The sequence below is a fragment of the Trachinotus anak genome, unplaced genomic scaffold, assembly GCF_046630095.1.
Source record: "Trachinotus anak isolate AG129_WGS33_773 ecotype Australia unplaced genomic scaffold, CSIRO_AGI_Tana_v1 ptg000007l, whole genome shotgun sequence".
Lineage (NCBI taxonomy): Eukaryota > Metazoa > Chordata > Actinopteri > Carangiformes > Carangidae > Trachinotus > Trachinotus anak.
In genome coordinates, this window is record NW_027273858.1 from 24,156,704 (window position 1) to 24,173,738 (window position 17,035).

General features: G+C 42.1%; 1 protein-coding gene across 2 annotated transcripts in view; it reads right to left on the bottom strand.

Annotated features, from left to right (window-relative positions):
* Positions 1 to 17,035, bottom strand: part of shtn1 (shootin 1) — a 37,358-nt gene that overhangs the window by 6,853 nt on the left and 13,470 nt on the right. Inside the window, exons 5-16 of one of the 2 annotated variants that reach the window (XM_071481539.1) lie at positions 16,681 to 16,849; positions 15,448 to 15,545; positions 14,715 to 14,796; positions 14,426 to 14,520; positions 14,198 to 14,344; positions 12,383 to 12,536; positions 12,008 to 12,125; positions 11,472 to 11,554; positions 9,684 to 9,787; positions 7,987 to 8,037; positions 7,545 to 7,664; positions 1,636 to 4,951 (exon numbers count right to left, since the gene is read on the bottom strand). In XM_071481539.1, the coding sequence (XP_071337640.1) occupies positions 7,554 to 7,664; positions 7,987 to 8,037; positions 9,684 to 9,787; positions 11,472 to 11,554; positions 12,008 to 12,125; positions 12,383 to 12,536; positions 14,198 to 14,344; positions 14,426 to 14,520; positions 14,715 to 14,796; positions 15,448 to 15,545; positions 16,681 to 16,849 (1,212 nt within the window). In that variant the 3' untranslated portion in view covers positions 1,636 to 4,951; positions 7,545 to 7,553. Of the gene's footprint in view, positions 1 to 1,635; positions 4,952 to 7,544; positions 7,665 to 7,986; positions 8,038 to 9,683; positions 9,788 to 11,471; positions 11,555 to 12,007; positions 12,126 to 12,382; positions 12,537 to 14,197; positions 14,345 to 14,425; positions 14,521 to 14,714; positions 14,797 to 15,447; positions 15,546 to 16,680; positions 16,850 to 17,035 lie in introns of those variants that run through there. The other variant, XM_071481540.1, reaches the window with a different exon arrangement.

Consider the following 17,035-nt stretch of genomic DNA (forward strand, 5'->3'; position numbering starts at 1 on the left):
TTCCTTCTATTTTTAGATGATTTTTTTAAGTAATAAAGCTGCTTCATGTTCTACAAATTCCATCTGTTCTTTAATGTCAGACAAATAAATTAAATTACAAATGTTCTCCAGTTGTATTTGATAGCGTTTGGTTTCTTGATTTGCTGGCAGTTTGCTTTCAGTGTTGCTGTAAATGTTGGGGAGTGAAGACAACCTCTAATCAATGAAACATGCAGACACAGACTGAGGCTGGGCACACAGCCGCGGCTCTACGGAGGCTCCCTGGCAGGCAATTACTGTGTTTGGGAAAATAAATGAAATGACTAGCAAAATAGGTCAAATTAAGTGTTTCCCAGACACACTGAAAGGACCTCCCTAATTGCTGGTCCCTGAAGGGACAAAAATACAAAAACAACAAAACATTATATTGTATTGGCTGATGATGAGAGAAAAGACGGCGCATTGACAATAGGCTGTGGTGGTGAAGAAGAAGCGGAGTGAAGAAAAGGACACAGCATGGTCTGTGTAATGACATGTTTGCCTCGATTGGCGGTGTGTGTACCGTCTGTCAATCAACGTCAGCAAGTCTGCAGCTGGAGCAGATGGTGGAGGAAGGAATTGACCTGGTCATTGACTTTGTTTCTCCTGAGGGAGGAGACGCACTCATCACTCCTCCACTGAATCAAAGACTATATTGTATGTTGGCACACTATTGAGTCATGCCAGGATGGCCTCGACTAGAAGAACCTCATTAGATATCGAGGATATGAGGAGACACAAATCAATACAAAGGCCTTCTCCCCTTTTTTCACTCTACTCCTACTGAAGCAGGTTGGCCACTCACTGACTGTCTAACCTCCAAGATGTTATCCAAGATAATCCTCACATCCTCACTCTACTGTTGTCAGAACAAAAAGCCAAATATGCTGCATGCACAGCTGATTATTTCACATACCGGTAATCTCCTCACAGACCATTTCCTGTTTCTACAAAGTCCACTACTGTCACAAAATCTGCAGTTAAATAAAGTTAGAGTGTGACTTCCTCTTCGTGTGGATGCATTTTTGAAGAGCGCTGTTGATGAATCTTGTTAGAGAAGAGACTTTGAGCCACAATAACATTTCCTACATCCTCTGCTGGGGTGGGGTGGGGGGCTGGGAGCTGGAAATTGCACCTCAGTGCTAAACGAAGCCTAAAGCTTTAATTAACCACAGCACACAATAAGTGAGGGACTCTGCTCTCATGTTTCAATCCCTCACTCTCAAGGAAGTGTCTGGGAAATCTGGGCAGGTGTTGAGGTAAAACAAAACAAGACGAGAGCAGCCCACCATTGTGGTTAAATCACCAGCATTCACTGTGATTTTCAAGGGGCACAGGCTGATCCCTGGCTCCACACCCAACTTACACCCACTTCTGACTCAGGGAAAATCCACATTAAGTCACTTTAACACTGTTACTAAACAGAAAGTGCTGGTGTTGTTGAAATACATGTTGGTTTTTAGCCTCGTCGCTTCATTCATTGTATCATCCATACATGAATACAACAGAATCTGATTATTTAACATGTTACAGTCTCCAGAGAATTGTAAACATTGAGCTGAGTTTCATTTACTCAGAGTTAAACAGAACAACATGACTTTGTTAGACAGGGAGAAATCCAGAGCAGAGCCTCAGTGGAGCGACATTTAATATATATTTGTTACATTTTAAGCAAAAATCAAATACAGTAAATCACAACAAAAATATTGTGACAGCGTGAACAGTGTTCATTCTGTTCACAGAGCAGCTGGAGCACGTTCCTGAGTTTAAGGTCAGAGAGACTGTGGATGTAAACTAGTATTTCATCAGGACGACCATCTTTCCTGAATCTAGAGCCAGAGCTTTGAGGACCATCAAACAGAACCATCACAACATCAGTCATGCTTCAGTAACAACTCATGGGTGTTGTGGGAAAACATAACAAATACGTTATCAGTGAACAATTTATTGATTTGTTCAGTATCAACACTTTGTGACTTCACAAATATCTTCAGCAGAAATGTTCCTTCATTATGTTGATTAAATTATAATCTGGCCTGAAATTTGTTTCCCTTAAAATCTACTTGCTGTTGCAAATTAGTAATTAATATAAAAACAATTTGTAGGAATTAGGTTAGTTGAAATCACAAATCACTTTAACACAGCAGGAAGAGAGTCAACACAAACGAGCAGTGAATAGAACAACATGGTCCTGGTCTGTTGAGACTGGATTAAACATGAAGCTCTGGAATGAATCAACATCACATACAGACTGTTTCAACAGCAAAGTCCCCAAATTCATTTCAGTGAGACCACAGTGACACACAGAGGACTCTACAACAACAACAAAACTGCAATGTGCCAATAAAGTTGAGCTCAGAAAGCTGGCTCATTTTTGCCACTAGTGCATCCCATAATATTATAAAATAACTTTACTGTGAGAACACAGTTACATTGTTGTGCTCCAGGTACCTTTGCAATGTGTAGTGCAAAGTGTAATCACATAAGTGCTCATCGTAAAACACTGTGCAGTGTGTCTGTATCTGAAAACCCTTTAAACTACTGAAGCCAGAGTCTAACCTGAATGATGTTCTTCTGACTGGTACCAACACAACTGCACCAACACAGTCACCTGTGTTCAGAGCTGCCCTGATTAATGTCTAAACGCCTGCCAACAGTGAGAAGCTTCAAAAAATGTTTGTCCCTAATTTATCCTGAATCCTCAAAGCGACACGGCCAAAGGCTGCTGTCTATTCTACAGCTGAACAGATAGTATACACTGCAGGAAGGAGGCAGCAGAGAGGGGGCAGTGCCCCACATACAATGGGGGCCTAAGAAGGTTGGGGTATGTAAGTGTGAGTAAGGGGAGAAGTAAGGGGAAAACAAAATCTGCCACAATGGACTGTAATATCTCACTGGGTGGCTACAAGGTTAAAAGTTGTCTAGACAGAAGTATTCAGAAACTTCACTTTGGCAAAACCTCAAGGCTGCAGAACCTGCTCAGTGTTCCTGCACCGCAAACAATAAATTGGGCTGTCCCTTCACCATCAGATCAAGAGCTGAATGAACCCCCAAGAGTTGGTGTGTGATACACACCTTTCATCCAATGAAATGACACAACCTCAGCGTAAATCAATAACACGTTTGTGCTCTTAGCCCACAGGCTGCATAACCTCTGGCTTGATTCACAGCCAGGATGTCTGCTCTCATTTTTGTTTTTCTGATGAGAAATTTCACTGAGGACCCATCAGACTGACTCCTCATAATACAATCGCATGATTTTAACTTTTTAACCCCTCAGCGTTTCCAAGTATTCACTTTGGTGCCACTGTCACAAACACCAGGTCAAATATAACAGACCCACTGCTCATTTTAGAGAAGCCGCCACTACCAGAAAACCTGTTTCTGTTTAGATTATCAAACAGACACAGCCACAGATGTTTGTTTCTGGATGCTAGCGATAGCATTAGCAACATGTCTACCCTCAGCCTGGCCACTGTAAAATGTGAGAAACAACCATAAGAATCCCAGGTTTTGTTATATAATGATCCAGCAGAAAGCTGATTAAATGTGGTTTTGAGCTCTCCTCATAGTCTGACTGGCCATCAGGACTACGGTGGGCCGTAAAAAAGTCCAAAAAGGTTTTGGCAGCCCTCTCTCTGGTCTCAGTAAATAAGTCCAGGCTCTCTCCATCGAGTGAATCCCCATCTGAGGTTTGACAGTGAGGAGTGAACCTCAGGTCGTGCCACCATTCACCATTTCCACTACCTGGGGAAAGCTGCTGAGCTACCGGGCAAAAACAAAACACTATCCTCTGTGATTAGATCGTGCAGTGGCAGACACAGGTCTTTGTTTTCCTGGCTGATAGAATTATATAGTGAAAGTGAGCATTACAGTGAACCAGTCTAAACGCTGATGGTGCCATTACTATATAGCAGTGTCATGCTGTCAGGGCAAGCGAGGCAAGCAGTGTTTGCCCAGTTAAAGCTAAAAATAGACATCAACTGCAATGATACTGAAGTTGGAGTGATATCTCTCGTTACATCTGATCTCAGAACAGCTTTCTGTCCCATAAAGGATCTGGTGCCTGTTTGTATTCATTATGTAATTTACTGCCCTGGCAGCAGGGTATTGTCTCTGGAGGCTAGCTTGCCTTCCAGCTGTTGTATCTATCATTTCTGTCATTTTCGTGGACACAAATGTGTCCTGTTGACAAAGGCTGGAGCTTCGAGTGGAAAGGACAGCAGCTTCATTTGGAGGTTTGATCATTAAGGATAAACCTGGATCTTTGACTGATGATTACCTACAAACAAAGTGTGCTAGGCAAACTGTCTGTGAACTGAGATAAGTTATGATATTCCAAGTATCATGTGCATGCACAGATGTGTGTGGAAACTAAACCTGCACATTCAGTGTTAAGAAAACGAGCAAATGACACTTATTTATCATCTCTCTCATAAGTTTGAGACAGAATATTGTTACAGGAGGAGAGCAGCTCCTTTCAGGAATAGATCCGTACGTAGGTTGTGTGTGTGTGTGCATGAGAGAGAGAGAGAGAGAGAGAGAGAGAGAGAGAGAGAGAGAGAGAGAGAGAGAGAGAGAGAGAGAGAGAGAGAGAGTAGTGAGGCCGGTGACTGGAGCAGAGAGTTAGCTTGCTAGTTAGCAGTTAGCAGTGTAGCTGTGAATGTAGCAGTTCAATCTGTGCTCACTTTAGGCTGTTTCTCGTTAACAGCCACTGCTCTGCAGACATTACACTGTGAAACCAACATTTACTTCATGATTATAAGTGAAAACCAAAAGTTGTCTATTGCCAATGTTTATGTAAACAAACGGCAAAGTGAAATTGTAGACTAGGTTTTTCATCCTCTGATCTTCCATTACCCACATCCAGTCCAGGGCCGACCTCGGCCTGTTTGCACACTTCACACTGCAGGGGAGGGGAGGGAATGGAGACCTGCACAAAGAGACACACACACACTGACACAATCAGTGTATACAGGTAAGAAAGACGATGATGAGATTTTGTCACTTGCTGCAGTAGTTTCATACAAACATGGTGGCAAAGCGCACTGGTGAAACCACAACACAGACCTGGGCCTAATTTATTAAACAGTGCAGGATCCAGATCAAACGTTTACTGTGCACACGCCTCCACACAAATTTCACTTCAACTTGAAAATGTGTGCACTTTGATGAGCCTCATGCTCCGCCCACAACACTCCCACAATTAACCATAAATGGTCAAATCCCTCATCAGAACTGATCTGCATGTTGTTCCTGTGTGAGTGGAGGCAGTGTTTGAGGCTGACGGCTGCAACAGCTGTTCTTGCAACAAACAGCTGATCAGACATGGAGGTGGACGCCTTCAACGCTGTGCTGCACCATTGGAGTGTGGACCATCCAGCAGTGACACTGGACACGTACACAACTGATGACATCACACAATAAACATCTAATAAACACAGTTAACACTGGATCTACCTCCATAACAGTCGATGATGATACAGGTGGTGTCAGGTGAGATGGCTGGAGAAGGTGGAGTCTCCAGCTCTGTGCACCTGGTGCCCTCACATCAAAGTCCAGTCTTTACTGAACAGAAAACCAATCAGGGTTCTGAGACTGAATGAGTAGAATCCAAAGGGTGGGGCTTATCAAATACTGGCCATACTGTAACTCATTAAACATGTGTCCAATCATCATACATCTTGGTAGATATCTTCAGGCCACTAAAGCATTTTGAGCCTGACCGAACAGGGGGTGCCGCAAATACCAAAAATGTGAATCTCTAAACCCAGTGGACAGAATTCCATCAAATTTGGGGAACATGTTCTCGGCACAAATACTAACCAAAATCTGAAGTGTCATATTGATTGGTAAAGTGGGCGTGGCCTATCAAATATTACCTCATAACTCAACATGCGTCCTGCAATCCTGACTCAATTCACTTCAACATCCTGCCCTGTCGGCTGAACACACACACTGAGCTTCATTCATATCAGATGAAACTGGCACAAATGGTGGAACTTTGAGTGTGCAGTTGTTGAAATGTTGCGTTCATTGTAATGAAGAAACAAGTGTGTGATTGGTGTTCGTCTACCTGAGGTGACTTTGCTTGTGGTCAAGTGCAATAAAGGCTATCTTATCTTATCCAAATCGCAGAAGCTGCAATTTTTTTGATATAGGTAAACTGTGTTACAACACTGTTGTGCATGTTAGCAACATAAGTGTTGTGGTGCCACAGAGACACCCTGGTCTACACATCATATTCTTCAGATCTAAGTGAACATGTTTGTTTGGTACAAGGCCAAACATAAATCACATCATCATTATTTTGATTTTTTTCAGTGAAAATGAAATGAAAAAATTATGAAACTGGAGCCAGACCTCCCAGAATCTGCTGTTACATGACACATCTGACACATCCTGGCCTTATCCTTCAACCACCCCCTTGTCTGGTCTCTGCAGGTTTAGGAATGTGGAGATGAGCCTGGTGCTCTGTAGTTTTATCATGAACCACAGATGTCAGTGGTTAAGATTTGAGTTGGTCTCTATCTTTAGAAACATTGAGGTGCTTGTGGAATTATTAGTGTTTTGCAAGCACAAACACAATGTAACATGTCTGGCCTCAGTGTTTCTCACATTGTGGATATAATATGTGATTATTTATTTTAAACTGAAGTGACATTAAACCCAGGAACAGGTCATAAAACCTGACTTCAGTTTAATACTCCATCTGTGTGGCCCCTCAGGTGACAGGTGCATGATATATGTAACTTTTCAGTGGGAAGTGAGGTTCACATGTTTCAACCCTGTTTTGTGCGTAGTGTTAGTCAGCGTGTTTGTGTCAGGAAACGCAAAACTTAAACTTAAACTTAAACACAACAACAGCAACAGGACATAACATGTAGATCTGAACAAACATATAAAAAGCTGACACAAGATGCAGCCTGAATTGCAGAATGTGTGTAATTGTGTGTCTGAGGTGAGACACATAAACAAACTCAACAACAACAAACTCTAGAGGTATGATTCATTTAAAATGTGATGATGTAAACATGCACACAAGTGTGTCCCAGCTTGGTTCATCACTTTTTTGTGTCCCCGTTGTTTCCGTATTAGCAGCACATGTTTTGTCTAATTGATAAAGGTGTTTTCTGAATGTGTTTGTGTTTTGTCTGTTTGCATGTGATTTCTTCAGCTGCAGTGTGTTGAGGCCTCTGGGCCACTGTACGTTTAGCTTTAGTGTGAGCTCTGCTCTGCAGAGCTGCTTCTAGTCACTTCAACATCTGTCAGAATAATCCACAAACTCAGATGTGTACCACCTTTCAACAAAGACCAGACATCTGAGAGCAGCCAGAACACTGTTCTACATGTTTGAAAGTTTGTGAAAAACAAAAGATCAGATGTGTGATCAGCTCTAAACATTTAAGACCAGAAACTACTGGCAGACTGAACAGTGACGGATTCATGAAGGAGCAGTCTCACCAGAGACCTGGTAGACACTTTAGAGCCCACAGAGAGTTTCTAGTGAAGGGGATGAAACTTACTGGTGTGTGTTAGGACTCCAGTGCCCCCCGCCGTTGCAGCAGGATCCTCTGTAGCTCCTCATCGTGGTCTGCTGATGGAGATGCTGCCTTTGGTTTGGAGGAGGTTCTATTGAAATTCTCCTGGATAGTTTCAACAACACAGACATACAACAGTCAACAGAAACAGCTGCAAATCAGCCATTACAGCTCAAAAAGAGTAGAACTAAAGACAGTTTGAACTTTGGATAGATAATCAACAGTACGACAGGAACAGAAAATGAAACTTTCTTTTGGTAAAACATCTGACGACTTTTCCACCTTTGTTGAATTATATTGTATTATTGTATAATATTAAACTCTGTACATGCACAGTGGAGACAACAAAGACTCCTCCTGTGTAAATACAGTGAAAGTTCAACTAGTAAAATATGGCTTGTGAGGATATTTGATTGTTGATCATTACCATGATTCCTTTAAGTTCCTGAACGGCAGAATTAGAGGGCAGCCGCTGCATCTGACAAAAGGAAATTTGGAGGAAAAAGATGGGTTTGGTAAATAAACAGCAGTCTGACCCATTATACTTATTTTTCCTCAATCAGCACTTAGAGGCTAAACTGCACCTCTTATAACCGAGACGAGACACTGCAGCGAGCACGAGGACGTATGCTTTCTACAAGAGGCAAATGTGTCAACACACAATCATTCTGAGTCACATCAATTTTCCCATCCTCATTATTTATAATTACCTTGCAGAGCAGGTCCTACCTAATGCTATCTAATTTGGCAGAGTTGTTGTGCTGGAGGAACACGCAGACTAAAAGATGTCTTGGCCATATGTCATGTTTTATGGAAACAAGTAGCTCTTAGATAATCCCACACACTGATGGATTTAAAAGCACTGAACAAGATGCTCAAAAATGTACAAAACTAATTCAGGCCTCAGAACACACTTCCTTTAATGTAACATATATCCAGCCTCATCTTTTCATCTTCTCTCCGTCTTCTGTTTTCTATTGGTATTGGACTTTTCTCTCTGTCTGTCTCACTGCAAAATTCTTCTTCTGTTGAGTCCAAACAAACAGAGAATGTAAAACGCATCAATTCCTGTGTTCACCATCAGACCCAAAGGGTTGATAGCTGCCTACATACAGGCCTGTAGGTCTAAGAGGTTTGTACTAGTGAGAGACCAGCTGCAGTGTGTGTTAGACAAACTAATATTCACCTCCAGCTGCTGAGGTGGTGAGTGGTTTATTTAACCAGTTCTAATTATGTGCGCATAAAATAACCAGTATATTTTTGACCAGTATTTATTTGAGTATGCTCAGTACATTTCATGAATGCAGCAGGATATATTTCACATCAAAAGTATTAAAGAACAAAAACTAGAGCACCAGCTCCTCACATCATTGTTTCAGTCTCTGCAACATATCTGTGATATCCTGATAGAACAGTAAAACATATTAATATTCTTTGTTGACTTTACAGTCAAACCTTTATGAAGCCTAACTTCTAACATGACAATAATCAAATGTTTCAGTTGTATTTCTCTGTCATCGACTGGTGACTTCACACAGGAAGAATATCACAGAGTGTGTGTCTGTGAGGCCACAGCTCTCACTTTTTATTAGGAACTGAAAATGATCCTCAGTCTGTAACGACATGATTGAATTGAAGATTGGCTCTGTGAGCCCAGCAGACTGTGCCTCATGCTCCAGCAGGGGGTGTTCCTCAAACCCACCTTCTCCGTGACTCTCTGTAAAGTCCTGTTGGCCTAAGTTTGCTAACACGAAATGGAGAAAATTGTGTGACCTGTGCAGACTGAAAATCAGGACATATCATGAAGGATGCAGATTCAGATTTAGATTTAACAGCATGGATGGAAAAATCATAAATAAAGGTAAAGCTGTTTGCTACCGTGGCCCAGAGAGCTCAAAGGACTGCAACTTAGAAAACACATGCAAACAGACAAAACACAAACACATTCAGAAAACATCTTCATCAATTTGACAGCACATGTGCTGCAAACATTCACAACACAACCAAACAGGAGAACACGCAGCTGAGCCGAGTTCTCAGTTTAAAAGCTTGAAACGTCTGAATCGCTTCAGGTCACAGATCGTGTCAGCGTAACACACCATGTGAGCAGATTCCTCAAGTTACCTGTCTCCTGGTTCTGTTTGGTGATTGGCTGACGGGTCGAAGCTGAACGCCCTTCTTGATCCTTTGCATCATTTCGTCCACTGCCTGCTGCCTGATGTCCACCTCTGGGCATGACAGACACACAACAAGCATGACAAAGACTTCATCATTGAGTTCGAAGCTTCACTGGTCTTCTCCATCAGACGTGTTGTATTTAGTGTCTTCCCTCTCTGCCTCAGTGGGACACAGTGCCAAGAGCCAAAATGAGTAGAAATGGTTTTGGGAGGTACGAGGCACTGTGTAATTAGCACTGCAATTGAAATCAAACTCGGTTGGATGTAGAAACTTAAAAATGACACAAACCCACGGGACCAATAAATCAGGTTGTTGTTGGAGAAACTCCAGGGTTTTCCTCCTAACCATAAACTGACTGAGCTGCATCACCATGAGCTCTGATGGATGTGGCTGTAGTCATACAGGACCATAATTATTGCTGTGGTTGAGTCTGTAGTTTTCAGAGTGCAGATTTACAGTGAGCGAGGCTATCAAAATTCATCTGAAATGAATGTCGACTGTGTAGAAACACAAACACTATTCATCTGTTTTTCATCCAAAAGTTGTGCGAGGAAAAGAGAGTTTCTCAAGTTCACAAAAGATGGGAACAAAAAATCAAATTCTGCAATAAAGCAGCCTATTGGCAAAGAAATGTGAATATTTAATTTTCTAACACAGAACATTCAAAGGCATCCACAATGGAGCTGTTGTTGCTAAGATGTCTTTAAAATGTCACACAAAAACTATTTTGTGATAAAGTAATGGTAAAATATTTTCCTCCAAAGTGCTCAGAAAGAGACTATTATTCTGGTGTCAGAGTAGAAGATACCCTGAGCGTAGTGCCCAATTCAGGCCTCACATATTCAAAAACTACTTAACAAATGAGGAGCCAGTGGAGCCTGTTCAGTTAACATGGATGTTTTACCTGCTCCGACAAGTCAAGGCTTCTCTTTTGTTTGCACAAATTGAAGAATTTAACATGTTGACCTAATAGGCCAGTGATGGAGATTTGAGTTTGAATTTCTCATGCACCACTTGCTACAACATTTGTCCTTCTACACATAAGTGACATTGATTTGCAAAGGAAAAGACGAAAAGAATAAATTCTAAAAGGAAAAAAGAGGATTCAAGACCAGTTCTCCCTCAGTGAAATGCATGAGCTGCAGCAAAGGAGAGGAGAATAAAATACTAAATGATCATACATCACACAGAGAAAGAACAGATACGCTGAGTGTCTGAATGCTGAGAGTGTGAGTGACAGAATGTGGAGATTTGTCATCAGTGTGACCCCACATTTGAGGGGTGGGACAGATGTGTTTCCCAAGTCTCCATTAAACCACAGCTTTAGCTGAGCAAGTATGCAGGACAATTAATGTTGCATATTGTACTCAGTTCTTCTGTTAATTACTTCTTTTCATGTATTTTTCCATTTCCTGCTTGACATCATCATATTCAGAATTTGTGTAAATTGGGTAAAATCAATGTAAAGGAATTTGTAAATGTTTTATAGAAAGCTTTTCTAGTCTTAACAACCAATCAAAGCGCTTTACACTATGAGTCACATTCACCCATTCATACACACATTCATACAGCACATCTTGCAATCTGGGGTTCAGTATCTTGCCCAAGGACACTGGGGATCGAACCAGCGCTCACAGCCGTCCAGTGCAGTGGAGTTACCAGCTTTGATCAGACCACATGTTGGATGGTGCGGCAGCATATATCATTCATACTCTGTGTTGGTTTGATGTGTACCTGGGGTCTTGGCAGAGTCCTGGACCACCAGGGGGATGTCAGTACTGATGTCCCTTCTCTTTCGGATCAGTGACAACAGCGAGCTGGAGTGGGGGGGGCACATGGAGACCAGCTGGTTGTTATCTCAGGAACATACTGGCACTGATTTGGCTCTTGTAGGATTTTTGTTTTCTTGTAGGACACATGAAGGTTTTAATCCTAATCACACTTCAGATTCAGCTGAATGTCATCATTTTAAACTTTCTCCTCACTGTCATATCATAACCAGAAAAAAAATACAGTCAAATCTCTCTCACTGACTGCCCTCAGTGCCAGTTCAGCATGAACTGACTCAACACATGATGAGGGCCAACTAAGGGCCAACATTAGCAGTGAGGAGGCCACCGGGCTGTGTGAGGATTCAGTCAGCTGATCTTTGTCTAGTTTTCATGCACTGTACCTACTGTACAGCCGCCACAATAAAACAACACTTTCACCATCAATTATATTTCCCCATCCCCTGAGAGATGTGTAAAGAGCAGCCTGTGTGGCCAAACCTGAGAGGGTTAGAGGCCACAGCTGGGGTTGGAGGAGGTGGAGGAGGTGGGGGAGGTGGAGGTGGAGTAGCTGGGGGTGGGTTGATAGCTGCCTGTAGCTTCTTCTGGAGCTCCTCAACTGGCCAGTCAGTGACGTCCAGTTATGATGCACACGCAGCAGCAGCAGCAGCAGCAGTGAGAACAGAAGAGAACAGTGTTGATGAAGACTGTGAGCGCAGCTGATGGAGAATATCATGGTCATACTTTAAATTGTGGGGCCCATTAAGCCTGTTGTAGCCTATACACAATGTTTCCTCTTTAGTGCTGATATGCTATAGTGTAGAATGTAATGACCCACTGCTCATCTTGCCCTTACAGTTCAAAATATACCCTCACCTGTAAACCGCAGATCCTTGACCTCCACTTCAGCCTTGGAGCATTTGTCACTGTACTCTCTCTTCTCCTCCTCCACAAGCTGCAGTTTGTGCCTCAGAGCCGTCAGCTCCCTCTGAGCCTCACAGCTGCTCAACCTGTCCTCCATCTGCTTCATCTGAGGACCGAGCACAGGACACAGTCAGTGTTACTGCCTGTTGTTGTTAAGAGTCTGTGCAGTGCTGATCCTGAACCAGCTTAATGTTAAATTTACAAACTTCCACTCGTGCATGAATAAGGAGCCACAACAGCCCTATTCTGTTGTTTCATACATTATATGTGTGTGTGTGTGTGTGTGTGTGTGTGTGTGTGTGTGTTTATTCTCTCAGAAAAATACAAATTGTTCACATACAACAAGATACTAAATGTGTCTATTGTACTTGCAGCTCTGTGGCTGCTGCAGCTCTGTGGCTCCTGCACCTCCTGTGCTAATGATTTCTGATGAGCAGCACTGGGCAGCTGCCAGCTAACATTCAGTCATCCACCCCCAACCCCTGTTCCTTAACCAGTGTTTTAATTGTTTCTCAAATGAAGGGTATGGCAACCTCTAGCCTGGCACCAGAAGAGATCAGTGATCCCACTCAGCTCCAATTGTTTTTCATCAGTTCCAGGGGAGGGGGAGGGAGCCGGGGGCTTCACTGTTGCTTTTAATTATTAATCTGACAGGTCATGACCCCTGGTTTTGCTGTCATAGCCTGTGATAATTCACCAGGCATTTCCCCCCATGTAATTAACAGCTAAATAATTCTGGTTTGATAAAATTTTGATGCAAAATATTTAGAGGCATTACAGGTGTAAAACACAGGGATGGCTTTACATATGCAACACTTCTCTTCTATTAAACTAGATTTGTTTCTAATGAGTTCAGTATGAATGTTTAACTGTACTAATACTTCTGGGTGACTGTCATCCTCTGTCCCTTCAACACAGTAAACACAGTAAAGCTTCAGTTATACTCCAGCACTGACAGACGCATGTGCTTCTATGCCTGCTGCACATGAGGGTCTGTGAAGGCATGTTCCACACTGGAACTCATCAGTGCTTGTCTGTTTGTCTGTTTGGACCCTCACAAACATGGGCTGGTAATGAATTTTATTTCCCACTTGTGGACTCTGACCATCAATCAGGTTTTTGACTTGCAGCTTTTATTATTCTTTTGTCCTTTTTTCCAAAAGCGTTATTTCAAGTTCAAAAGATGAAAAACAGTCTTTTTCTGTCAAAAGACATGTTAGAACTGAAGAATTAACCAGAAATCAAAGAGTCTGAAAACATTTTCACTCAGAAATTCAGAAGTTTCCATCAAAGGTCCCATATTTGACACTGTTTTATCTGAAGTGTTGATCTCCATCAGAAGATATATTTGTGGTTTTAACAGCCAAAAACCATCTCAGTGTAGTTTTACATCTGCAGCCTGCAGGGTCTCAAACTTTCTGCTGCAGATGGACATCTATGAATGAAATATCGTTGTAAACCAGTCAACTCAAACCAGTCCAACTGAACAGGACGTTGATTTTAATTTGAATCTGAAACTGCCTAAAATTTGAGTCTGGATTTTCTCTATGAAGAGAGAGAATGTGATTTGAACCAACATTAATAAATGTGCTGAGTTATTTCTGAGGAGGCGAATGTGGACATCTCACAGTGAGGCTGAACTGCCACAAGCCTGCATTCTGTATTCTCTATTTAATTGCTTGCTCATCCATGTGCAAGAATCAAAGACACCCAGCTCTGTGTATGACATCATATTTATACATTAGTGACTGAGTTGTGTAAAGAGACCTGATTCTGGTGAGCCAGCCTCTGTGTCTCCAGATCCTGGGTCAGTCTGGTCACCTGGTTCAGGGCTTCCTGTAGAGCCTGACTGGGTGAGGAGCTTTGCATCAGGATCTGACTCTGTCTCTTCAGCTTCTTCTGCTCAACCACCATCTGAAGAGAAGAAGGAGGAGGGGGAGTCAGGATGCAGCAAAGTAAGGGAGGAAGACGGAGGCTGCTGTAAAAAAAACTCACTTCTCTGCTAAAGCTCTCTGCCTCTGTCCTCAGGTGTCTCTCCAGGTCCAGTTTGTCCTGTAAGGCCTTGTACTCCTCCACAGCGAACTGAGACACTGGACAGAGATTTATACATCGGCTCATTTACTTCTGACTTCCAAGATGTGGTGTAACTAGGTCACTAATCAATTCATTGTGATACTCTGGTGTGTTTACTGTAGTAAAATAAGACCATGCTCATAATGAGCAGCGTCTTTTCCATGTTAGATTATTAGTGATGGTGTAAAAATGAAGACCACTCCCCACTAACCTCTGTTATATCTCCCCAGGAGCTTCTTCTGCTGCACCATCTCAGCTATTAACACAGTGTTATCATGTTTCTCTTTCAGCAACTGCAGGTGGAAGGACGAGAGAGCAGAGAAACAGTGAGTGATCACAGTGGCTGCCGACACACAGCGTTTATAACATTAACAGTACAGAGTTTCACTCTGGACCTGAAGAGGGACCGAAGACTTTTCTCATCACAGTCCTGAGACAACTAGACCAAAAAAAAAACAAAAAACAGAAAACCAACAGAAGTTATGTATTACATCCAGTGTTACTCCATCTACATCTACATTTACTGGCAGTCTTCTTCCTGCCTTTGTCAGAACATCACAGCACATCTCAGCCTGTTCCCACACTGTTGATCAGTGCACGGAGCATCACTGTGGACCACATCACTCATGTGCATACCTGTGTGCAGGCAGGACCTGAATTTTCTACAGTATTATTACTATTATAACTTACTTTCAGTTTTTAATTAAATCATTAGTTAAACCACAATTAACTCTAAACTTACTTGATATGGAGTGTGCACTAAATTACCAGTGAAACACAAAGTCAAAACCTGCATTAACATAGAGTAACTGTTGCCGCTGTGGAGTCACAGGCCACGGTAACAAGTTTTCAGGAATTTGACATCGTTTTAATATGAGCACAAATGTGTTGTATATGAAATATATGAAACGTATATGGAGTGTTAGCAACAGGGCAGAACTTACTTCTTCCCTGGTTTCCCTCAGATTGTCTCTCACTGCCTCAAGATCTTTTACTGCTCTAGCTTTTTCCTCGAGTGTCAACTCCAACTTGTTCTGCAGCTCTGAAACAAAGACAAAGCATCATTACACAGTATTCTTTTACAAACTGTGAAATCAATTGGCCACTAGTTGGCACTTTTGTCGCAAAATCATGAAATATACTTAAATTTATTTCCCATTGTTATTATTAACAACCTGCAGGTAAAATGCCTTTCTGAGGGGCATGGACTTGCCAAAAGGGTTAGAACCTGCGGCTGTATATAATAAATGTGTTTACACCCGAACAGCATTGAAAAGCTGAGAACCCAGAGGAATGTGCTGCATTAGTCATGATTTATTGCTCCGTCATATGTGTTTGCATTACATTTACTGTGTTTGAATATACTGTGGAATAAAAAACAATTGCAGCATGAACAGTTTTATTTCCATACAAGTAGACATTTATGCATCTAATGTCAGTCATCTGCATGAAACAGATGACTGACATTAGATGTGTAAAATTCAGGGATTTTTGTGCCCAGGAGAAGCAGCTCACAGCAGGACCAGAGTGAGACATTTAGGAGTGTACTTAAGCAGAAAAGGTCACTAACACCTAAAATTGTTTTTAGCAGGGGACGGGATGCCCTTTGTTAAATAGGACAAGTATTCTGAATAAAATTCTCAAATTAAAGAAAAATGCTAAAAAGTTGACAGGACCTTCCTCCGGGCTCACCTGTGATGTGCTTAGCAGAATCTACCACATTTAGTTTAAACTTGTATATAATAAAAGTAAAAACATGTCGAGTGAAAGCATCCTGTGTGTTCCTTCGCAGGAGGTGCTTTCACTAGCTGCAATTATGAATTCTCAATATAAGGAGCCCAAAGTCTTGGAGCAACTTGTTTTCTTGTTCAACTCATTTTCTGCATCAGAGTGATTCCATTATTGGCTGACTGTCTTGCCTCATGACCAGGAAGGTCACTCTGACATGTAAATTCTGTGCAGTGCCTCTTTGCTGAATGAACACTAACTAAGGTGTTGAATTGTGTTGTCAAATCAAACCTTACAAAACTTCCACCATTAAGGTAGTTCCCAGAACATGTGAGATAAATGCCACAAACACTTTTCTATGTGGTTAGAACTGTGAAGACAACACATTATGTATTAACTCTGGTAAACATGTGAAATATGTTATAAATGGAGCAGTTGGCATCTTGTACCTGAGATGGTGGTCTGGCACCGGGCGGAAAGGCAGATCTTGTTGTCTGCATCTAGGTCCTCACCATCCTCCTCTTCATCATCAAGACTGATCTCTCTGATGGTGTCTGGGCTGAGATGGGACAGCAGCATCATGCTCTTCCTCTTCAGAGAGTGGTTCTGCCGGTTCAGCTGCAGTGAGCAGAAGAATATAAATGGACATGCACATCAAAGTGTCACTGCGTCCAAATATCACAAAGACCAGAGATCAGTGGCACTTTAAAACTATTGTTACGGCTGTTGGGCCGTGTGTAGGTGTGGTTGTGTGTTTCCCTCCTCTCATTCCAGGTATCCACTCTCTTTCTCCCTTCCCCCGTT